This window comes from Rhinolophus hipposideros (assembly GCF_964194185.1).
Source record: "Rhinolophus hipposideros genome assembly, chromosome: 18".
Classification (NCBI taxonomy): Eukaryota; Metazoa; Chordata; class Mammalia; order Chiroptera; family Rhinolophidae; genus Rhinolophus; species Rhinolophus hipposideros.
Window position 1 is genome coordinate 11,708,777 of NC_138064.1, and position 25,162 is coordinate 11,733,938.

The following is a 25,162-nucleotide window of genomic DNA, read 5'->3' on the forward strand; positions in this document are numbered from 1 at the left end:
GGTGAGACCCCATGAACTGAGGAGGTCTAGGGTTCAGGTCCCAGCTTGTCTGTGGGTGGCTGTGTAACTCTAATGTTCTCTCTGTCAGACGCCTGCCTCACCCTGCACTCCCCCCACCCCCACCCCCTGGGCCTGTGAGCGTTATTGCTCCGGGACCAGCCCAGCAATCTGGGACCTCACGGGACAATCTCCCCTGAGCCACACATTCCTCCTCTCCCTCTTCAGCTGTATCTTCAAGGAGCACCAATTCCATTCAGTGAGCATTTCCTTTACAAATGGCCAATAACCAAATGGAAATGGGCTCAGCCTCCTAAGCAATAAAGGAAATGCAAATTAAAGCAAGGATGCAATTCACCTTCCTATTTATCAGACTGGCAAAACGAAGGCAGGCCGTCCCTGCAGCAGACAGGGGAAGGACATTATTGGAGATCTCGGGTGCAATCTGGAGGACCTGAATAGCAGCCGCTATTCAAATACCAAACGTCTGTTTTCTGCAATTCAGCCATCCCACTTCTGAGTTTCTACCCAGGGAGATACGTGCACGTGTTACACAAAGAGGCTTGTACAAAACTGTACTCTGCGGCATTGTCAGCGATGGTGAAACTCTGGGAACTGGGAACGTACCACACCTCCATGAATGAGAGCAGTGGGTCCTGCTCTGTCCACAAGGCGGCCTTCACCATACCCAGCATTTTAGGCCACATTTATGCGACAGCGTAGGTGACATACATAAGTAACACATAGCACAACAGTATCGCAACGAAAGATCTCGAAGACCTATTGTTACGCGGAAGAGCACCTGTATCGTATCGTACTCGTGTAAACAACCTCACAAAAACAGAAACATAAAAATTGGATGTAAAAGCAAAATGTAAGGTGCGGAAAGGAATGCAGGAAACTGATAAAAAGTGTTTTCAGGGGAGACTGATAGTAATGGGAGGACCAAGGGTGATGTTTGTCTCTCTTATTTTTAGTCTTTAATAATGAGAATGCATTTGTTTTTCCTTACGTTGTTAAAAATATTTTTTAAAGACGTAATTATGAATGCCAGTAGGCACTGCTGAATTGTTGGGGGCAGCCGAGAAGAGTCCCAACAGGGGAGAGTCTCAGACTCGGGCGCTGAGGGAGCAGAGGAGTGGGGAGGGCACTGGGGGCTGGAATGGTCAATGGCCGTCATGGCTGGGACAGAAATCCTGGTCAGATCCTCCCAGAAAGAATCCCCCAGTTAAACTAGTCACACGGCTCAGAGGCCTGATGATTACACTGATGGCTGCTCTCCCTCCCTAGGTGCCAAACTTGCTAACTGGCGTTGGGTTTGCCTTTTCCATAAGGCGATCGCTTCCTTCCTTGACATTCAAACCTACGATCAGGTCACAGCCCTTGACAGAGGAACTGTAATCGGGAGAAGCAACGCAGAGTCCCGTCTAGGGGGACTTACAACCCAGTTCTGATGGCCTCGCTCTGGGGGCCTGAGCAAACCCATCACCTCTCGGCCTCGCTTTCCACATCGAAAAACAGGCCCATGAAACCAGATGTTCTCTAAAGGCACTTGCAAAGCTCTCTATTTTGCGTAAGTTGCCAGTTATTGCTCGAGTTCCATCACAATGCAAACATCTGTAAAAGGTCAATGTCACTTCTGGTCCAGACCAGCAGGGGGGTGGGGTGACCGCCTCCATCCTGGCCGCATTTTCCACTCACTTTCCCATTCACAGCAGCTGGACTGGTTGAGTGTAAGATGGCACAGGCACTAACTACCCACTTTGCCTGGCCTAACCCGTGTCATCCCCAGAACAACCCAAGGAGGTAGGGACTACTGCCGGTACTAATCTGAGCTACACTCTACAAAGACAATTGTGACCCAGAGAACGGAGGTAAGTCTCCCAGGATCACACAGCTAGAATGCAGCAGACACAAGTCTAACCAGGCAGTCAGGCGTCAGTCAATTTCTACGGAGCTCCTACGCCATGCAGGTGATAGAAGACGCTCCACAGAATCAATGCTTGTGGGCATCTGTGATGGTGTTTATTGTTGTGTTCAAAACCCAAGTTCCCCTTTTCCCAAGCAGCCTGGGGAAATAAATGCAGGACCTTTTGAATTCCCTTTGTCAATATTCTATATACCTGCCAAAGAGAGCATTAGCAGATTGTGCAAAGTGATGCATTTCTCCGCGCAAATACCTCCTATTATTGGAATCAATGGCTCCATTGCTCAGTTTGAGAGCTCTGTCTTTCCTAAGGAAAGAAAAAGCCTTTGAGTGAAATTCCACTCTCCCCTTCCAGTTACACCAGCCAGAGGGGAGGGGTAGAGGGTCAGGTGGGCTCTGAAATTCAGTGGGACGGCTGGGTGGGGGGAGAGCTGATGGTCTGATTTCATAGCAAACCCTGGGAAAACAGGAAGGGTATTTCTAAGGACCTCAGACCTTAGGTGGCCCTTCCTGCAGAAAGACACCATAGCCTGGTGGTTGAGACTGCTTGGGTTCAACTCCCAGGTCCACCACTTACTGGCTCTGTGACCTTCGGCCTGTAACCTAATCTCTCTGTGCTTCAGTTTCTTCATCCCTGAAACACAAACAGCAGTAAGAGTTCATGTGGATTGTATAAATCCACACAGCATATGCAAAGACATTAAACTCCTGCCTCACAGGGAACAAGGCTACATACGTATATATCAGGGGTTACTATCACAATTTCAGGTAAACTCACAAAGCCCATCTCTTGGAAATGAAGAAGTCAAGGGTTTGGTGTGGGATTTCACATCCTCATTAAATATGCTTCCTTCTAAGAATAGCATGATGGCCTTCCCTGAACACAAAGCAACACTGACTTTCATTGCCTTCTTCCCTCCACTGTCTAATTGTCTCCATACTTGGGCTCCCATCGCTTCTCCTTCTCTGACGGTTCAGCCCCCATGGCCGCCCACCCAGCCTGGGCTGTTCCCTGACTGTAGAAGAGTCGGCCTCCCTGAGAATGCGGCCTGGAGTTTTCCCCTGCTTCCCCTCCCACCTCCTCTCGCCTTGGTGGATCAGCCTGGGTCACCTCTTCCTGTCCTCCCCAAGGAGAGCTGACACAGGGATGTGACCAGATCGTACCCACTGACCACAGGGGACGAGGTGACTGAGAAGACATTCTGGGGTAAAACGCTGGCCACAGAGCACAGCCTCCAGCAGCCCTTGAAGGGCTGGCCTCTTCTCTCTGACTGGCCAGGACTCTGCAGCGCCCTCACTGGGGTTTGATTTCTACACTTCATCCTGATCTGCCTTGGAAGCACATCTCCCAGTAATCTCTCTTCTACCACCCTTTTGGGGGCTTGTATGGGATGGGGAGCCTTGTACCCCGGGCTCCAGACCCTGAATTAACCCAGAGGCCTCACTCTCCCCACAGCTTCAGCCTCTAAGGCTCCAGCTGGAACTGGAGACCATGAGGCTGTGCAGGGAGGTGGGGCAAGTCCCAGGCCCAGGGTCAGGGGGCCTGTGGTCTCCTCCCTGCTAACCATGCTTACACACCCAGCATGACCCACCCAAGCTGCGTCCCCCAGCACAAGCCAGAACCAACCTCCCCCTGCTAAAGGCCAAGGCCTACATTTCTAAATACAATTTTTCTTACTGTGAAAAAGAAACGTATGCCCTTGTAAAATTTTGGAACATAGTGAAAAGCACAAAGGAAAATGTAAGAAATTACTGACACTCCCATAACCCAACGTTTTCCGTGTTTAACAGCGTGTTCCTATCCTTTTCTATTAGACACACGATCTTCAGCAACATCCAGTAAAGGAGTCGGGCTCCCTGCTCCTGCCCCCAACTAGCAGCACTGGGTCTTTACATGGGCGAGGAGATTCCCAGCAAAGCCAAACCTAGCCCACCCATGGGGTTCAGACACACAGGCCTACAAGATACATAGGTATGGGGCCGCGTCATGGTTAATGTTATGTGTCAACTTGGCTAGGCTATGGTGCCCTGTCGTTTGGTCAAAAACTCATCAAGATGTTGCTGCGAAGACATTTTTTAGATGTGATTGACACCTAAATCAGTAGATTCTGAGTAAAGCAGATTGCCCTCTGAAGTGTAGGTGGGCCTCACCCAATCAGTTGAAGACCTTCAGAACAAAGACTGACGTTTGTCCAAAACAGAAGGAATTTGGCTTCAGGTCTGCCACAAAGAATCCCGGCCTGACTTTCTAACCTGCTGGCCTGCCCTGGAGATTAGAACTCAAGATTACAACATCAGCTTTGACTTGAATTTCCAACCTGCCAGCTTCACTGTGGATTTCAGCTTGACAGCCCCCACAATTGCGTGAGCCAATTCCTGAAAATAAATCTCTCACTATGTAAACATATCCCAATGGTCGTGTTTCTCTGGAGAGCCCTGACTAACACAGGAAAGGCGATATGACAGGGCTGCTCTGGGACCCCTGGGGAGAGTCACAGCAAGCCAGAGGCCAGAGGAAAGGAGTGGCCTGCATGTGCCACCGTGGCTATTATTTGAACTGTCTTGACCCCGCCTCTATGGTGGCCTGTGGGTAACTTAGCCATCACCAGAACTGTCCCGTTAAACAAACCCAGTGGTACCCTGCGTGGGGCCGCTCACAGAGGAAAGCTGGAAGAGAGGAGTCTGTTCCCCTACCCTATGTTCCAGCCGACTGTAGGGACTTCTGTGGCCAGCACAGCTGGTAGCATGCTGGCGCCAACACGGTGTCTGTCCCCCCAGCCAGGGCGAGCGGGGCTGGCAGAGGCGAGGTTAGACGCGGCAGACCCTGTGGTAGCTGACACCGAGCAGCAGCAGGGACTTGGCTCAATGTGCTAGGGGACGGTGTGGCCACAGAGCAGCCATGGAGCAGCAGTGACTGCACCCCCTCCATGGTGGGGGCCGAGGAATCCACGTGGGGGTCTGTGCAAGCCCGCGAGAAGACACAAAAGTAGGTTCAAGAGGCCAGCGGAAGCTGGGCCTCTGCCCAGAGGTGACCTGCGCTACCTAACTGCCCAGGAGGTCACTGAGTGTCCCCTGGGCTGCAGGAGAGAGTGCTTACACCACCTTGAACTGAACCTGAGGCCAGCTGTCCTCACAAGGAAAGACAGACCGGTGGGGAGGCCACAAGGAAAGCAGCCCTCGCAGCATCGCGACACAATTTCTGTCCTCTCCACAGGTCTGGGCCTGCTGGTGAGGAAGCCCCACCTCCCATTTGAGGCCTATTTCTGAGTCTAGAAGAGGCCAAGGTCTCTTGGCTCCTGGCTTTTCTCTAGCCTGCAGCACTGTTGATGATTTTTGTATATCTTGGGAAAGTAGGAGGGGTGAAGCAGGAGATGCTAGTTTTTAGCTCTCGTAATCTCCACGTTCCCTAATTTGTACTTTCCAGGGCCTTATCTCGTTTCAGGAACAGCAGAAGCCATGGAGAAGAGGATATCTGAGTGGAAGGAAATGGATTCCACTCCATGTCACAGACAGGCTGGCTGGGCTGAGGGAGCAAAGCAGATCTGCCACCGACCAGTGACCGGAAAGGTTATCAGAGTGTCTGCCTCGGAGGCCATCAGCCCTGGGCCTGGAGGCCAGACCCCTGGGACCTGAATTTCCCCAGCCTTTTAGACATCCCCGGGGTAACATACGGCAGCCCAAACATGATCCTTAGCTCCACTTGAGAGATATGAAGGCCCAGTAGGAGAAGCTTTTTTCTAAGGGCTGACACTGGTAAGTCATGCAGCAGGATGGGACCCCTCCATCCCAGTCTAGGCTTGGGGACAAGAGAGCAAGGCAGAGGACAAACTCTCCCGACCGCTGGCCTCATACCACTCTCCTCCACCCCCTCCTGCTGAAGTAGTTGTGGCATCTGACTCTGGCTCTCTCCTTTGGAGAGACTCCATTAGAAATGGCCACTTCCCTGCCTTGCCAGGCTGGCACCGCCGGCCTTGGCCTTTTCCCCATATTACTCACATTCCCAGGTTCAATCAGAGGCTCCCTAAACCTCCCAGCCACTGTGCCTGACCTTGCCCAGCAAAGGGCTGAAACCAGGCCCTGCCGGCCTCACAGACCACTTGCCTTTATTAACCTCCTGCCTTCTGGAAGCCCCACACATCACCCACAGCAGAGGCTCCAGATGGGGAGGATGTCCTTGGCTCATCTCACTCTGCAGGGAGCGGGCCGGCGAGCCCGGAGGAGAAACCTTTGGAGGGGTGGCCCTCCTGCGTTTGCACCATGCCTCACTGGGCCTCGATTTCTTACCTGTAAAATGGGAATGTGAATTGAGTGACTGCTAAGGTCCCTTCTGGCTGCCACGTTCTCAAGACAGAACTCAGGCCACCACACTTCTTATCGACAGAGCCTCCTGACTGGTTTCCTGCCTTTGAGTGAATCCCAGCCAAGCCATTCTCCACCCTGCTCTTCTACAATGCCAAACTGACTGTGTCATCCCCATGACTAAATCCCTCCGATCGCTGCCTTGCCAGACAGGCCCTCTGTCAGGCTCTGCCTACTGCTCGGCCTCACCTAGCGCTCCCTGCCCATCCATGGTCGGCTCCACCCACAAAAACTCCCTGCAGGTCCCTGAGCCTGGCTCACCTCTGGGAGGCCCTCCCCTCACTCTGAATGCCCCTCCCTCCACTGGCCTCTGCGCCTTCGCCTTCACCTAGCCCAGCTCTGCGCATCCTCCCCGCCCCCGCTGCTGGGTTGCTATTGGTGACACCATGCTCGCTAGTCCCCATAGCCCTTCCTGCGCACTCGTCTTTCTCCCCCACCACTCTGGGACAGCTGCTGTTTTCTCTCCCTGCACCCTGCACTTAATCGGTACTCAATAAATACACGTTTAATCCACACTAAGGACTGCCTTCTCCCTTCCAGCCCAGCGCTCTTGTAGGAGTTCAGGAAAGGCAGACGTGGATGGACGCATCCAGATTCTGTCCCGTGTGCCAGGGGTTTCTCTATGCCCTCTGCCTCTTGCCCTGAGACTCTCCTAGTCATGCCCGTTCGTTCATTCACTCAGCAAACACTTGTTAAGAACCTACTCTGTTCTAGGAACCATGGTCAAGCTTCGCACAGGGTCTTGCACGTAGTGGGTCCTCAATGTTTGTTGACTTTTAACTGGAAGGAACAAAATGACAATAATGACGTTCCTTACGCTTCTAGGAAGTGTTTATCTACACCTGTTTTCACTTTAGCCTCACCATGGTCCTTCAGATAAGTGTTATTTCATTTTACAGTTAAGGGAATTGGGGAAAAGATGGAGGGAGTGGGATAGGCATTCTAGGAGCCGTGGCAAATATTGGAGCAGAGGTGGAGGCCCCTAAGGCACACCTTCCAGGGGAGGAGAAGAGGCCGGGTTTCTGCCAGCCCAGCCGGTGGCTCCTGATCCTGGGAGCAGCCTGCACAGGAGACAGGGGACAGCTGTGAAACCAGACATGACACCCAGAGTCAGGTCCGAGTGCCACTCAGCCCTTGGAGCGTGAACTCCACCAGAAAATACAAGCCCTACAGCTATTCTCTAGGTGCGAAGTTCAAGGCTCCTTCATGAGCAGGTACAAACTCTGCCAGAGCTGATTTAATCCCTATTAGTCAAACACAGTGACTTGTTTTTCTTTAGAGACAAGTGACAACAGAGCTGATCATAACTCATACTTGGAATTGGCATCCCTAAAGCAGGATTTTGGAGGAGAGAGAGAGAAAGAGAGAGAGAGAGAGAGAGAGAGAGAGAGACCAAAGTAACATCCCACCGAACCCACAGAAAGAAATAAAAAATGAGGAAAATCAATAGCTGTTCTTCCAACAATGCTATAAAATTGTGTTCTGAAATGGTATCGCAAAAGCATACTCTGCCATCTGAGACTAAATTGGTGTGACCACAGCTAAAATAAGGAGATAGCCTCATACATCTGGGGGACAAGATGTCACCGGGCCATAAGCTCAGGGGGGAGGGTCAGGGAGCCCAGGCAACCTCATCTGAACAGTCTCAGCCCCAGATGAGAGATCGGATCAGTGTGGGGGCCCTGCACCGCAGGACAGACCCCACTCTGGACGAAGATACTGTCTTCTCTCTCACCTGAGCTGCTGGACTGGCCCACGTTGCTCTTTCCTTACTGCTGAACTTGTCATCTCCAACCCCAAACCACCCTGCTGCTGGAGCAAGCCTTGCAGAGTGCAGACCCAGCCCTGTCCCTCCCTTGCTCAGAGAGACACGCAACCCAAGTGTCCCTAAGAAAGCCAGTCCTCCCAAGCAACCTACACTGACCTGACTACCCAGCCCATTAGATGTACAGAAAGTCTGGGCTCTCCCCAACAGTTCCAATTCCGAAATATGGGGATGGGGTATCTTCCACTTTCCTGGTTGCCTTTTACTCTGAATTCTACTCCTGTGCAATTGCTGATCCCTTCTAGGTTAGTCAGAATTCCTAGGGTGGTAAGCAACAGAAACACAGACTGTCTCGGGGATCAGGGAAGATTTGTTGGAGAGCTCCCTCCCTGGGGGAAGAGGCAAAGCCAGCTTCCCCAGTGCCTGGAAGGCCACCAGGACCTTCGCTCTCCCTCTCTCCCCTTCTCCCTTCTGGAATGTGGCAGCTCATTCCCTCAGCTCAGCTTTCCGAACAGCCACACAGCTGCTGCATGTAGCATCTCTCAGTTTCTCCAAAAGAAAGGAATAGTCTCTCTCTTTGATGCAAAATTTAAAAATCCCAGGGAAGGATGCTGATCGCGTCCATTCAGATCAGCTGGCCCTTTCTGTACTGACCAACAGTGGTGGGAGGCCCTCTCCTTTATCCAGCCTGGCCGATTGCATTGGGCCAATCCACAGTGGCCCGCTGCCAATCAAAATCACGTTTGGAGTAGAGCAGGCCCTCTCAAGGGGGCAACAGTGCCCCTAAGGAGGCAAAAAGCAGGTCTTGGGGGGCAGAAGAGTCTTGAATATTACAACGGTTTGTGGCCCCCTATAGATATGATATACATCTGTGGTGTGAAAATTTCATAAGGGAGGAGTAATTAGGAAAATATCTCAAAAGGATCCTGGGGGAGGGAGGAGGTGATAATGACAAAAAACAAACTAAGAAACAGTGGAGTAAAGGATGGAGCGTTTCTCAGAAGGACAGGATCATTCTGGACAAAACCAAGAAATGTCCAGCACTCCCTCTCCCCTCCTCCAGATGCCAACCCCTCTCCAACCTTTTATCCACAGGTGGCACAGCACCTCTCCTCATTCCCGAGCAGCATGACAGCAGCTGCTGTACACAGGGGACTAGTCTCTTGTGAAGATGGGGATAGCCGAGGTTATCACCAGTCCCTGGCGAACATTCACTGACCACTCACACCTCAGGGAAGCCCTTCCAGCCACCCCTCCTCGGACCTGGCCTACCCTACAGTCCTTTTCTGCGTACCAGGGACACCCCCCAGCCCAGGCCCAAGCCCTCCCACCCCTTCTCCATCTTGGAAGCCAAGCAAAATCTAGGCGTTTCCACCTCTTTGCAAAGCAAACCACGCATCTCCCTTCTAAGGCCATCTTGGGTTTATCTTTCATAATCACAATGGCTCTGAAGGCGTTTTCAAAAATAAATAGGCTTAAAGCTTCTAAATGACAGTTTATATTAGCCTGCCATCTCACAGTTGTTGGCAGGGTTTCTTCTACCACCAGCAGCCTGTGAAAGGCAACAAAGTCTACCAGAGGATACCACAGGAGTTCAAGGGTCTTGTGTGCTTTTTATTATTGTTATTGTTTGTTTTAACTATTATGTTTAGAGGGGTCAAGTCCAGACTTCCCTGCCCTGAACCTGAGGTCAGGTTCCCCAGGGAGGAGATGAGGAGTAACCTGCTGTGACTTGTAAAGGAAATGTTCCCGGGAGATGCTGGTGAGAGAGGGGGCAAAGCAAGAAGTCTCCGGCAGTGAGATGCTGGCAAAGTCCCAACCTCCTGGACCACACAAGTGTTAATGACACCTGGAGTTCTTCCACCTCCAGTCAATGGCTAAGCACGCAGTTGGGAGCTGGGGTTGGGGTACTTGGGCATCCCCACCTCCAGGCAAATTGTGGCTATAGCTGTCCAAGGATGGTCCTCCTAAGAGTGCTCCAGGCTGTGGGGGCAGTGGCGAGGGAATGAATTTGGAAGCACACGAAGGGCCCTGCCAGGAAGGAATCAGGCCAATCACCTATGTGCGTGCACCACAGGCCCTTTAGAGCCAGAGCAAACCAAGCTTCCTTCCAGCCTGTCACCCACTGCCTAGCCCTACACTGGCTCCTCCCCAACCAAGCCAGCCTGCACTTGCCCTGCTTCTGCCCACCCTGACTTCTCCATCTGGAGTGAAGTTCTCCCCTTCTCCCTGTTTAAATCCTGCAGTACTTTCTTCCCCTCCCCAAATCCCCTGCCGCCCTGCCTTGAGCTGCCCCAGCGCCCTGTACTATCTCTTACTGCCCTTTGCAGTAACTTATGCCCAGATCGCATGGGCTTCACCTCTCTTCAGGTGGCTCGCACAGCCTCCATAGGCTGAGGTTGACCTTGAGGTCGAGCCTCTGCTCTCTGCTTAACGTTGAGAGGCTGGCCCGGGGGATACTCCTGGAAGACATGCTGAAGAGAACTGTGGGACCTCATACTGACTCATCAACTCGCTTTCTGAATCTACCCGCCTGTCAAAGCTCTGCCAAGGGGTCGTCTCCTGCCAGGAGCCCTCTCTGACCAAGACCACCTGACCAGGTCCAGTAAAGCCATATCCTGTCCCGGCTCCTGGGAAGGGGTTGCACTCTGTCACTTTCTAATGAATGGGGAAATCCAGTCAACTCTTCCACAACTTTTCCCATAAAGACCCCACTGGGGCTAGGCTCTATGCAACAGAGGAGGGAGGGGAAAAGAAATAAAAAGAGGAGGGGGGGAGACTGGGTTCTGCCCAAGCTGTCTGGGGACCAGCCTCATCCAAGTGGCAGTTAGGGAACAGCCAGGGCCTCAGACTCAGGCCGGTGAGATTTCAGGGCCGGGTGTTGTGGGAGCACTCAAGGAAGGCTGCCTGGAGGAAGGGGTGAAGGGGAGGAGAAAAGGGTCCCGGGCAGGGAGATCAGCGTGAACACAGTGTCTGAGTTTCTCGAACTCAGGCTGAGTTCTCTAGGGCCTGTGTCCAACCTGTCTGCACCCTGCAGGAAAATTGCGGTGCCCCACTAATCACATTCTTCAAATGCTTTCCCCTCAGATCCTAACGACTGGAGTGGCTGCTTAAGCTCTGAAACTCCCTGCACCAGGCCCACCTGTTGGAACAGGTCTGGAGGCTGCTTCAGGGGCTCCCTCAGAGCAGGCCTCCAGTACTGAGCCCTGACCCTGACCCTGAGCCCTGACCCTGCCCCAGGTCGGACCTGTCCCTCAGCCCTGCGACATTAGGATCCCTGGGCAACTGACTGAAACCCTCCAATGCCTGGGCCAGCGCCAGCCTCCATAATCAGAATCTGCACTTGCTGAATGTGCTCTCCTCAGTGTTTAGGCGTTTAAAATTTTTTTTAGTATTTCATTTCAAATTTACAGGAAAGTTGGAAGAATGACCTATAGTATACCCATATACCCATATACCCATAAACCCGTCGCCCTCATTTACTGATTATTTACATGTTGACCCATCTGCTTTATGGTTCTCTAGATAGATGATTGATAGATAGATAGATAGATAGATATAGATATTTCCGTATTTCTGAACCATTTAAAATTGTTGGAAACACGGTGCCCCTGTGGTCCTAAACGTAGTTCCTAAGAACAGCTCTTACCTACCCACAGCGCAAGTTACCAAATCAGGAAGCTGAACACTGAGAGAGTAGTGCTATTATTTAATCTGCATCTACATTCAACTTCCAAAGGTCCAAACAGGCATGGGAGCCTGGTAAGAGCTCCCCTGACAATTAGAAGATGCGGGCGGCTCTGGGAAGCCTGAGCAGGGTGAGACCCCCGCCCACTGGCACTGAGGCCACATCCTCAGCTGAGGCCCCCTCCTCCCTATCTCATTGTCTCCCCCCCCCCCCCACCGCAGGTGGCTACCGCTGAGGCTCAGGTGGTGGCAGGTACAAGGCATTAACCCCTTCTCTGCAAGCTGGAGGCAGAGTTGGTCCCTGGCTGCCAGGGAAAAGGCGGCTGCCCAGCACCCGCTATAAATAACCGGGAGCAGGCTGGCCGTGCGGCGGTGTCACGGCGGCCCTGGGGGTGGGGGCCAAGGGAGAATACCCCCATGCCCAGGGCCGGCCTTGGCCTCGGGCTGGGCCGGGCCGGGAGGGGGGGCGCCACGCGCTCGGCCCGGGAAGGGGGAGGGGCAGGCAGGGCGGGGCGCCGGCGCGAGAGGTGCTCCTCTGTCCCAGGCCGCGGGCATGGGGGCTCCGGCGGGGGCCCCGCGCGTCCTCCGCTCTCCACAGCCGCGCCTCTGGCTGCTCTGCCTGCTCCCTCCACTCCTCAGAGTAAGTGTGGGCGGGGGTCGGGTCTCAGAGTCCGGGCGCCAGGAGCGTGAGCTCCGCGCTGTCGCGCCTGGGGGATGGGAGGGGGTCTGGGTTCCTTTCCTGGACCCAGTTTCACTCAGCCCTGTTCTGAGTTGGGGGGGGGAAGTCTCTGGGCTTTTGCTGGCCGGTTGGGGTTGGGGACCCCTGTGTGAGATCATGGGAGGGAGCCCTTCTGCCTGGATGAGGGGGCAGGTGAAGGAGAGATGAAACTCTAATAGCAGCTAGAATGGGACTGAGAGGCCGCGTGGGCGATGGGGGCTTCTGGCTGAACTAGGACATGACCCTCCTCACTTCCAGAAATTCGTTATCCCCTGTCCATTCTGTCCCCTCCCCCATGGATCCCTTCCATCTCCCCTTGCAGGCGCCTCAAATCCCTTTCTCTCCCCACCCCAGTTCTGGCCCTTCCCCTAAAAGCCCCCGTCTCCTGTGGCCCTGTCCCCACCCTCCTCTTAGTGCCTGAAACCAGACAGTCCCCAGAACCAAATGAGCAATGGGACAGTGGAAGCGCTGGGAGGACCAACCTCACCAAGGGTCTCTCAAAGCTGTGGGTGCCTTTTGGCCAGCGTCAAGGTCTGAGACCTGGGGGTAAGAGGATGGAGAGGAGCTACAAAGAAAGAGCTGAAGAAGTGGGGTAAGGCCAGGCGGGCGTGATTCCCAGAAACAGATTCTCAGATACAAGAGGAATCACCCTTTAACCTCGTCCCCATTTTTCAGATAAGGAAACTGAGGCTCAGAGAAGGCAGGCAACCTGTGCGAGACCACACTTTTCATGAAAAGCTCTGACATTAGAAGGGTTCTGCAGAGAGGGCCTCAGAGGCCACACACCGCAGGGGCCAGAGTCAGGCTGGAAGTCAGGAGGCCTAGTCCTGTTCAGGACTGCGCCACAGACCAGCCGCAGAGACCACTTCCTGGGCCTCGACGTCCCTATGTACAGAGGACCGTGGTGGACATTCACTCAACACTCACTCACCAGATAAGCAGTGGGCATCCACTGGTTGTGACAAAGTGGCTTTGCTGACAGATCTGATTCGAATCCCTGCTTTGCTGCTTCGTGTGTGACCTTGGACAGGTGACTCAAATTTTCGAGCCCCAGTTTCCTCCTGGGTAAAATGAGGATGAGATCAGTGTGGAATAGTTGCGATGATACAAGTAGAGCTCTGAGCGCCATGCCTGGCACAGAGTGAGCACTCAGTAATGCAGCCATGGTTTTGTGCCAGCCACTAGAGGTGGAGCATGAAGACACCAGGGGCCCTGCCCTCCCAGGGGGTCTGGTCAGGTGGAGAGGGGTGGGCACCATGCTGAGATGTGCTCAGTTTACCAATGGGCAGACGGTCTCTAGACCTGCGAGGTCCTTTAAATGACATCGCAGGCTGTATCTGGGGTGGGTGGAGATGTGCAGTGAGTTTACTACCACCCGCACTCCCTACAACTCGCCACATCCTGGGCTTTGAGCTCTTTTTGCCCCCTCCCACTGGTTCTTGAGATAGGTGCCTTTTAAGACAGCCAGTGTTAGGGCCTCAGTTGCCTCCCAGCCCACTCCTCTGGGGTAGGGCATGATGCCAGTTGCCCAAACTGGTTACATGGAGAGGGTTCTGGTTGCTGCTCCAGAGCCAGGTGGAGGGATCTTTGTGAGGGTCCCCTGGATTCTGGGGGTGTCAGAACCAGAACCTCGCAGGCAACGGTCTGTGGTCCCCTTAGAGTCACCCAGGCCCTACCCCAGCCCCCTGGAACACCTCAGCCTGATACTAGAGACTAATTACTCACCCAAAGTCACTCAGGATGTAACCAGCGAGAGGGGAACCAACCCGTGGTCTCTCTGGCCCCAGAGCTCAGATAGCTGGTCTGATTTGCAGTTGGGAACGTCCCAACTGGTGGATGAGTGGGGAGGACAGCCTGGTCCAGCCTGGAGACTGGCCTTCCAGTGCACCCTCTGAAGCCTTTGAGAGGCAGTGCTGTGATCGTGCAGCCTACCTGCTACACACGCACAGTGCTCTGCACTTTACTAAAGTACCAGGAAGGTTAGACAGTTATTTACACAGCTAGAGAAGGAGATCGGGTGAGGCTAAGGAATATGGATGCTGGATTCCAAAGCCCTGGATTCTAACCTTTTGAGCTACTTCCCTCTGGCTCTGTGAAGACCCCAGGAATCTACCAGCCCATCTTGGCTGGGTACAGCCCCTCTGACCTTTGGGGAGCAAGACGCTTCCCCTCCCCAGGGTCTCAGGACAGCACTTCTGTGGCCTCTTGCCACAGGTGTCCTGATTTCTGTGGGATCCATCTGTCCTGAGAAGTCCCCCCAGGGGCCCAGGCTCCAGGAACCTGGACCCTTACTAACCTGCACAGCCCTCCCCAAGGCCAAGGCCAGGGCCCTGTACACACACTCCCAGGGTCTGCAGTGCCAGGGTAGGAGGGTGGCGGGTCTCAAAGGCCATTTGGCAGGAGCTCATTCATCTAATGACTTCCCCAAAATTCATCTACTTTCTGAGTGTTTTGTAACCTGATCAGCTAATTTTTCCTCTCTGCTTTTGCCATTTTGTTGATGTTTAAGTACTTTTTTTTAAAGCAATTTGTCTGAGGGCACTATTTACTTAATTCCATATTCCTGGTAAATCTCAAATTTGCAGCACTTTACGAATTAGTGAACTATTCTGTAGTCCTCTTAACTGTCATTTTCTACTTTATCTGATTTTCAACATTCTTAGGAATCCTCAGCCAGTGTGTCTGAAGTTACTTTATTCAAAATCAGAATTTTTTAAGATGTCACTTCAAATCTATCAGGGGGAAGGATTGATTATTCAATAAGCTTATTTTGTTTATTCTATTCATCAGCTACATAGGGCTTACCATGTGCTCAGCACTGTTCTCAGCACCGACATACATTACCTATTTTTAAAAAAACTTTTATTTATTTTAAGTGTGTTTTTCCAGGACCCATCAGCTCCAAGTCAAGTAGTTGTTTCAGTCTAGTTGTGGAGGGCGCAGCTCACAGTGGCCCATATGGGGATCGAACTGGCAACCTTGTTGTTAAGAGCACCGCGCTATAACCAACTGAGCTAACTGGCCATCCCTACGTTATCTATTTTAAGCTTCACAACAACCCTAGGAGATAAAACCATCATTATACCCATTTTACAGATGAGGAAGCTGAGTAGAGGTCATGTGCCCAAGGTCAGTCGGCTGGTAAGGGGCAGTGCCAGGATCCAAACCAGGTGGCCTTACTCCAGATTCCCTTTCCTTAACAAAAATGTATTTTAATGTGATTTAATTCTAATGTCAAGTTACTTTTAGGACACTCAGATGCCAAAACAACTTAGAAAAGGGTGGCTTCTAGGCAAACTGGATATTAAATGAATTGTTATTAAAATTATTAAGGAGATAATTTAAGGCCTAACTGTCCCATTATAGGGCTTCCTGCTGGCCAGCTCGCTCTCCCTTTATTGGGCCAAAGTATTCCCTCCCTCTCTCCCCTTGCTCTCTCCTCCCCTCCCCCCTCCCTCCCTTAGACACCTGTGTGCAGGGCCCAGGGCTTGGCACAGATAAGGGGAGAGGGACAGAGGAGAGAGAGGGAGCCACAGGATTTCAGAGATGACAGAACACATAATGAGAGGTCTGGACGTTTCTCCAGGCGAGTTGGAGGCTGAATTAGGACTAGAAGGGAGAGTGAGTCATCTTAGGAAAAGGGACCCCGAGAACAGAGGCTCATGATGTATTACAGAATTGTACAACCGAAACCTATGTAACTTTACTAACACTTATCATCCCAGTAAACTTTAATAAAAAAGAACAGAGGCTCAGGGATGGGAGAGCCTGCTAGAAGCTGCTAAGGGAACTTGAGGTCCTCGAAGTCTAGCACCTGATAAGTTACAACCGAGTAGCTAATATTTCCCCTTCCAGGAAGCCTGCCCAGATGCTCCAGAAATATTACCTGCTTCCTTCATATGATTTTCAGTTCCTTGCCCTCTGCCTCAGGCAGCCTCAGCTTCCTAAGTACTGCCCATGGCCTCCACTTGTCTGCTCTGGGCCCAGACTTACTGCTTCTCCCCACCCTCCTCCCCTTCTCTCCTCCTCCTTGTCTTCCCACCCTCCCCTCACTCCCCCTTTCCATACCCCTTCTCTCCTCCCCATGTCCTGCTCTCCATCTTTCCTTCTCCTTCTCTCCCCTCCTCCTCTCACCCCATCTCCTCCTCCATGCTCAATGAAACCACTAAAATGAAAGGAAACCTGGGGAGGAGCCCTGTCCCTCCAGAGGAGCCCTCTCTGACCTTGGACAGAGAGGGAGGAGGCAGGGAGCGGCTTACTCCATTCCCCTCTGGTTACTGGCAGCCTGGCTTCTGGAACTATGGTCCCGTAAATCTCCCAGGCTTAGACCAGGGGCTAAATTTAGATGAAGCTTTATCACCAGGCCAGGAGGAAGCATTAGGCTGGGCCAGACCCCCTGGCTCCAGGGAGGTGGCACCTTTGGGGTCTGCCTGGTCCTTGGAGCACGGGTTCTGCCTGGACAAGACCCAAGAGGGAGGAAGAGCAGCTGGTGTCTTGGCTCTGACCTGCTGCCCTCCTCCCCCTGCCGGGGCCTCACCCTCGTCTAAGGTAAGGGCTTCCAGTTCCAGGCACACAGAGGCTGGAACCAGGATTAGGGCTAGCCTTGCAGTGAAAGTTCAGAGAGAAGGAAATCTGACAAGCAGGCAAAGGTCAGAACCCGAGCTCCCAGAATTGGGCGTGATGGTGCAGCTCTACCTGGCTGAGAGAATCGTCATCTCATCTGTCCACCCACCCAACATACATTTAGTGATCATCTGCTATGTGCCAGGTTCTGGACTGGGAGCTGGGGACACAGATATGAACCAGACAGATGTGGGCCCTGAGTTCTGGTAGCCTATAGTCTCATGGGGCAGGGGCGAGGGGTGGGAGCAGCTCTCTGCCCCTGGGACAGCCCAAAGTTGATCAGTACAGAAGCCCAAGCTCCCCATAATGAGGCCTGAACCCCCCATCTCTGAGCTCCCTGAGTGAACCTCCTAAAGTCCTTGACAAGGGCCACCATTTCACACGTGCCAGGCTCTTGATATACAGTAATTGAATACACACCAAAACCTTATGGGTTTGTATTGTCCCCATTTTACAGATGAGAAGAACAAGGCTCAGAAAAGTTAAGTAACTTGGCCAAGGCCACAGAGCTAAGAAGCAGCATCCCCAGAGCTCTGAACACTGGGGTGTTTGCAGTCTTCCCGCCCTGAGAGCTCATCGCCCAGGTCTTGGGTGGAATTATCCACAACTGTGCTTCTGCTCTCCCTGTCCCCTGGGGTGGTTTCCGAGGGCAGCGGCATCCCCCTTTCCCTCCCCCTCCTCCCTGCCCTCCCACCACCTCCAGCGGCTCCACCCAAAATAGGCACCTGCAGGATATGTTGTGGGTTTAAACTGAGTCAAATTCACTCAACCAGCACCTTGAAGAGAATGAAAATCTTTGTCTGTGCCAGCTTATTGGACCAGTGGGCAAGTTACCGGAGATGGAGCCAGATCTGGGAGTTATTCCCAAACCACTTCTGATCCCCTCACGTGTTTTGCTCAGGCCCTAACCACACGCATCAACCTGTGCCCAGTGCTTTGCTCAGCAAGGAGGCCCAGCCACAACCTCAGACCACAGCGTCTCATGCAAGGACAGTCAGTCCCTTGATGCCTGAGTCCGAGGGAGGGTGTCCTGACCTCACCTTGTGGGTTCAGGCCCCCCCACCACCTCCAACCCCAAGGATGACATGAAATACCTGAGTGATAGGACCACACTGTGGCAGTTGAGGGCTTTGAGAGAAGGAACTTGCACCGAAAACACAAAGTCTGGTTGGCCTGAGGGTCGGCCATGGACATTGCACGCCTCTGGGTTGAGTGTTTCCTCTGCTGTGACCTCAAGGGGCTGGCGCCTTTCTCGGTCCCCCCGGGGGGCATTACTAGCTGCCTCTCCAACAAGGTGAAGGAGGATTGGGAAGGTGCTGATGAGTCAGGCTTGGGGCCCACACTCTCCCTAGACTCAGCTGAGGGGGGGAGGCCTCAGAATTCTTCTTGGAAGATTCTAGGGCCAGCCTCACCCCTGCCAGCTGGCTTGCTGGGCCAACAAAGCCTTTCTGATGCCCAAGCAGGTGCTCCCAGCAACCCCCCCCCCACCCCAGGATATGTGAATATTGTGTTTCCTCGATAATAAGACCTAACCAGAAAATAAGCCCTAGCATGATTTTTCAGGATGACATCCCCTGAACATAAACCCTAATGCGTCTTTTGGAGCAAACCTTAGCATAAGACCTGGAATGGAATGGAATGGAAACAAGGTGGCAAGACCATGGCCCCAGTATCTGTCTTGCGGGCCAAGAGACAGGGCTCCTGGCTGATGGCTCAGGAAGCCCCTTACAGCACCCAGACTCAGACATACACACCCTGCATACGCACAATACACAGACACGACACCAAGACACACACCCCCACACACTATAACTCTACATACCATGAGTCACACACACAACCACACGTTACACAGACATAATATAACACATACACACATACACACACACACACACACACACACACACACACGCGGCCCTGCTCCCCAGCTCCTCCCGCACCTTGCATTGTGGGTGAGATTTGGCAGATCCTAACGGCAGTGAGTGCCTGTAAGTGCTGTCCATGCCACCCTAGGCTCTGGGATGGGACAGGAGACATTGCTCTCCTGTCTGACCAGGTGGGGTCCTAATTAGGAGCTCCAGGCCTGCGTGGCAAGGCTGAGCATGTGTCCTCCAGCCCCAGCACAGGAGATGGACTGAGTCTATTATGGGGAGCATGATGTTTGGGGGCTGTCAGACCCTGGCCCTGGAGACATTCTGGGGCAAACATGGACCCAGCTGCCAGGGAGGGGACATTTGCCAGGCAGAGAAAAGGACAGGGCTGCTCACTGGTAAGGCAGTGGCTCTGGCATCCTAGAATCAAGAATGTCAAGGTTGGGCAGGGCACAAAAATCCCGTATATGCATGCACGCACACACACAGGTGTGCACACAATTTATGCACACACATTGGCCACAGAGAAGGAAAAAATGGTGGTCTTGGGAGGAACGTGGGCAAGGGTTAGAATTTGAGAGTGCATTGCTCTCATTTAGTCTCACACCATACATTTCCCAGCCTCTTAGCCTTTGCACAGGCTGTGCTCTACCTAGGCTGCCCTTCCTGGCACCACCTTTATCAGCTAGGCAAACTCCTACTCAGCCTTCAAAGCCCACATCAGCATGACCTCCTCCATGACACTTCCCATTCCTCCTCAGCAAATTGTACACAACTGTGAACAAGTAACCCACCCATCCTTCCCACCAGAAGATGGTCCCCTCAAGGGCAGAGATAACCACGTCACTTTATCTGCCTGAGTATACCCACTGGGTCCCCAGCCACAGTAGGCATTCCACAAATATTTGTTGGGTGAAAGAACTGTTGGCGGACCCTCACCTGGCTCTGCTGATAGAAGGACACGGGACCCACCCATCGTAGGAGTGCATCCCCAAGGGGCCGAGGGATAGATCGAGCAGAGTGCTGCCTCAGAGGTCAGGCTGCAGCAGGCCACTCCTGAGGCGCTCACAGGGTTCCAGGACTGGCCAGGCTGCCATTGTGCTGCGTGGCCTGAGGCATTTCCCTCCTCAGTTTCCCCCTCTGTACAATAGAGGTAAGAGAAGTCAGGGGTGAGTGACAGAACAGGGCAGGGAGACAGACATGTGCTGTCAATGGGTAGCCAGGACCTGACCTCTGACCCTCGTCCCTCCTATTTCCTAGGCAGCCGAACCAAGCCAGGTGTCCAGCGACCAGCCCCCATGGGCACTGCTGGAACAGTACTGCCATACAATCACTACCCTCGCCAACCTCTCAGGTATGCAAGCCCTCTGCCAGCCCCCTGTGGCAGAGCCCAGGAGATGAGGGCGGGGCCCCAGCCTGCGGGAGGAAGAGGTTTGCCTAGGCCAGCCAAGCTCGGGCGGTAGTGGCCGGTGACTGCCTTTCAGGCCTGGCTCCTGGCTTTGTCTTCAGCCGGGCCCCTTCCCCATTTGGAGCTCAGGCTCTTTCTGAGGATGATGGGTTTGACTGGGAGTTGTCCTTCAGCTCCCAGTTCCCTGCGGCTACCAGAGGAAGCTGCCTGGGTTGCATTCAGAAGCGGGAGGAGAGAACACCCCTTTGCTTTCAGGCAAGACCAGCACAAGGTGTAAAATGCATTCTCCAGTTGCCATGACTACAAGTGTCAACTCCTAGTGAGGACCTTCGGAGCAGCAGCCAGGCCCCTGAGTTCTGACCCTTCAGGGTTTTCTGGGGGTGATTGAGAGTCAGGGTCAACCACTGCATAGCGCAGAACAGCCCTGGGATCTCATGGGCTCCAGAGAGCTGTCCCCAGGGCCCCACCCAGTGTCAGAGCCTTCTCAGGCAGACCTGAGAAGCTGGTGGGGGGGCGCCCCTGGGACCTGGAGCTGCCAGGGCTCAAGGAGACCAGGCTGCTAGTCGGCACTGAGACCCAGCACCAAATGCAGCCTGAGTTGGGCATTAAAAAGGAAAGCCTTGCTGCCAGCCTTCCTTACAAGAGGTCAAGAGCTCAGGTGTTGGGGTCAGACAGACCCAAGCCTGGAGCCTAGCCCCTCCACCTGGCAGCAGTGTGACCCTGCGCAAGTCACCTGAGCCCTCTGTATTAGTTTGCTAGGGCTGCCCTAAAATACCACAGACGGGCTGGTTTAAACGACAGAAATGTTTACTCATGATTCTGGAGGCTCAAAGGCCGAGACCAAGGTGTCAGCAGAGCTGGTTCCTTCTGAGGCCTCCCTCCTTGGCCTGCCAATGGCCTTCGCTCTGCGTCGGCACCTGCCCTTCCCTCTGTGCCTGTCTGTGTCCTAATCTCCTTTTCCTGAAAGGATAGGCGTCGTTTTGGATTAGGGTCCAATGACGTTATTTCAACAGAATTACCTGTCTCCAAGTAAGGTCATACTCTGACGTATTGGGGGTTAGGACCTCAACATATGTATTCTGAGAGACATGATTCAACCCATCACAACTCCTGAGCCTCAGTTTCCTCATTGTTAGAAACAAGGCTAAATCAACCTCAGAGTCTCACTGACAAGGTTGAATGAGAGACCCTGGAGACACCCAGCATGGGCCGTGTCAAGCAGCCATCAGGCAGGAAATGGAGCCCCCCCCACACACACACACCACATCAGGAGGGCCCTGAACTTCCCCTCACAGGAGCTGTCTGCTCTCCGGGGCAGTGCTGGTTTATCAGCAGACCCACCGCCTTCTCCCTTAACCCCCACCCCTTCACCCCCCAACCCGACCCCCGCTTCCCACCTATCAGTGGCACAGACCCTGCTTTCCCATGACCCCTGGAGAACAGTAACCCGTCCCCCTCCTCTGAGTGGGGGCGGGGGAGGGGGAATCCCAGCTTTTCCAAGCACAAAGCCTGTCCTGCTCAACTTGCAATATCATGCATCTCTTTACAATGGATACATTTCACACACACACACACAGACACACACACACACACACACACACACACAGTTTGGAAAAAATATTTTTAAGAATCAAAGACGACAATAGTGTTCCTTATCCCACAACCCAGAAATTATTATAATATTTATATCATCGAGAAGTTTATCAACCCAGAGAGCCTCGTGTTTTCTCATTTTTGTTTTTATAAAACTGGGATGATCCCATGTCCACAGCTCCGTCCCCTGCTTTGTCCTCTTACTGTCACTCAGAGTGAACATTTGCCGTGTCGTTCAGTGTCCACCCACCACGTGAGGCTGCCTGCGCAACAGCGGCTGTGAGGATACTAACCGTTCCCCTGAGTGGGACGCGTGGGCTGTGAGGATACCTTTGCACTTCGGGAATAGTTGCTCTGGCCCCCACATGGCAGTGATGCCCTTTTCCGTGTCCACAGACTGAGACAATGCATCATAACTAACATAAAGTTCAAAAACAAGTAAAGCCAAACAAGCTACTGTTTAGACGTGCACCCATGTGATAAAACTGAAAAAGCTAAGTGCCAGGAAATGGTAAATGCAATACTGAAGAGAATATTCCCTGGGCGGGGAGGAGTGGACAGAAAAATACGTAAGAGATTGGTAATGACCGAGTGTCAGATTAGGTGATATTAATAGAATCGTTATATTTACAGCTACACACAAACTTCCATGAAAGAAAAGACGAAAATAAAGTTAGGCCGTGTACAGGCTAATGATGGCAAGCAGTCATGAATCAAAGGCTATGATCGATCCAACAATGTATCTCTGAGGCCCAAATAAAGGAAAATAGACATAACCACAGGTTTCGAGCAGGTTTTAAACGGATTATTTCTGTTTTACTCATCTCAGAGGCATCTAATAGGGCATACATGATAAGGCATAGTATTTATTTAGTCCATATAAGGGTCCAGTGGATTCAGGTATCCCTTGAAATAACTCCCCAGTACACACACACACACACACACACACACACACGCACGAGAGCTGGTCAAATGGGAAGAGAGCCTTGGCCCTGGGGACAGGCATTTCCTCTTTCACTAGTGACTCTGAGCACAGACTTGGAATATTCTGATGGGTTCTGGGGCCTGTTAGTGAACACAACCAGCCCTGCCCTCGGGGAGTCACAGGCTGGTAGAGGAGACAGTAGAAAAACCAACAGCCTTGGTGTGACATAGACTAGCTCCTAGCAAATAGAGGCACCGAGGAGGGCCACCCAAGCCAGACAAGACGAGGAGGTGACAGTTAAGCTGACCATTGGCAGCACAAGTGGGCATCGGCTAGGCCAAGTGGAGCACAGAGAGGTAAGGGCATTCCTGGAAGAAGGACCAGCACGTGCAATGGTGCAGAGTATAGAGTGGTTCCAGGGAATGACAAGTTTTTCCAAAGGGCATCTCAAGTGAGCAGGAGGGAGCGGACGGGAGATGGATGATCATGAAGAATCCTCTTTGCAGTGATAAGAGCTGGGCTGCACCCTGAGGGTCAGGGGAGTCACTCTTGTGAGGAGTGACCTCGGTCTGTGGGTCTGTCCTCAGGCCCCAACTGGCCAGTCAAGATGCAGAATGGCTCTTGGCTCTGCCACTGAAATGGTCCCTTCCCAGAGGAACCTTTAGTACATGTGCTTTCCCAGTGAAAGAGCAATCCAGGTCACTCAGGCCAACCTACCATTCTGCAGAGAGCTGCATGTGAGACAAGAAGTCCCTGGCTTCTGGTCATTGGGCACTCGCCACCCTGGGAGATAGTTGCTCCCATGCGTGGTGGCTCTGGTGATGGACAAGTCAGTAACTTAGCTTGATGTCTCCCTTTCCCTCTGTGCTGTGATTGGTGTGTGGTGGGACCTCGTCTGTGCACGAAGGAGACAATTTCCTAGTGAAGACATGGGCTGACCCTGCCAGCCACACACTAGCTTATGTGCGACCCTGTGGGGCAGAGCTCAGTCTGGCACTGGGAGCTGGCCTAGGAGGGGGGTTGGGACTCAGTTCTGAGGCTGGGGCTGGGACTCAACCTCTCCCTCTCTGCTCCTGGCACTGGAAGGTATGGTCACCAAGGGACCTTTGCCTCCGCAGCTACCCAGAGTTGAGCCAAGGGCTCTAGCTGTCTATTTGGGAGGCAGAGGACAGACCTGGCTGGCTGGCCTGCACCTTGTCGCTACCAGTCAGCCAGACCCAGGGAGATGACAGAGCTGAGCTCTGGTCTCAGTGGTCGGGCTCTCTGGCTCTGCCTGGACAGTCCCAGCAGCATTAATACGGAGGCTGGGGAGACCGAGCACACAAAGGCAGCCCACCTGCCTCCTCCCCGCTGCCTGCTCAGGGCGTAGTGCTGGCCTCTGTAGGGTGGGTTCACCTTCTCTGGCTGCTTTGCTCCCAGTGGAGGCTGGCACGGGGGGTTAGGACCAGTTCCACTGGGACCTTCAGCCAGCTCTGCCTGCCCTCTAAAGATAGCAACACTCACACACACATGCACACACACACACACACATACTCACACATGCACACGCATACATCTTCCTGAGTCTTTGCATCTTAAAATCCAGAACCAGAGGCTCTCAGGGCTGGGAAGGGCCTCAGAGAACATTCCACTGATGGAGAAAGAGCCCGAGAAGAGAGGCTAAGAACTGGGGTCACATGCAAGGAGAGTACAAACAGGCAGGACCAGAACGCCAGCCTGAGTTGGGGCATATGACACCACATGCCCTGTGTCCTGAACCCAGATGCCCCCACGCAGCAGGCATGAGCAGCGGTCCACACCCACACTGGGCCCTCAGAACGGAGCAGCTAGTCCTCACCCCGCCCGGGGAAATTCCGTGTCACACATGTGCAGAAAGCATCTTCGGGTGGCCCTGCCCCAGCCAGGAGGAAGAGAGACTTTATTCTCTCCGGAGCCCAGGCCAGTAAGACCCAGGTGTTTGAAGTCCTCCAGATAACTTAAAACAACTTCTCCCGTGGACTTCGACCCCCACGACTCCTGTCTCCAGTGCCTCCTCACCAGCCTGGCTCCCCCCGCAGCCCTTCCCCCCCCAGCCCTCCCAGCCCGCTCCAGGTCTTCACGCATCAGGCCACTTATCTCACTGGACCTTCCATAGCCTCCGTGTTCCCCCGAAGCCCCTCCAGCCCACGTCCTGCCCGGAGACCGCGAGCGGCTCTTCTCCCGCGCAGAGAGGCACGTGGGCTCCGCCCCTCCCCCAGCCCACCCCTGCTGCCCGCCTCCCGTGTCCTCGCTCAGGTGCCAGACACTCAG

At 53.3% G+C, this 25,162-nt stretch overlaps 1 protein-coding gene across 1 annotated transcript in view; it reads left to right on the forward strand.

The window, feature by feature from the left end:
* Positions 1-12,220: 12,220 nt before the first annotated feature.
* CRHR2 (corticotropin releasing hormone receptor 2) overlaps positions 12,221-25,162 on the forward strand; it is a 39,024-nt gene continuing 26,082 nt past the window's right edge. Inside the window, exons 1-2 of the mRNA XM_081079180.1 lie at positions 12,221-12,375; positions 20,208-20,301. Of these exons, the coding sequence (XP_080935306.1) occupies positions 12,289-12,375; positions 20,208-20,301 (181 nt within the window). The 5' untranslated portion in view covers positions 12,221-12,288. The remainder of the gene's footprint in view (positions 12,376-20,207; positions 20,302-25,162) is intronic.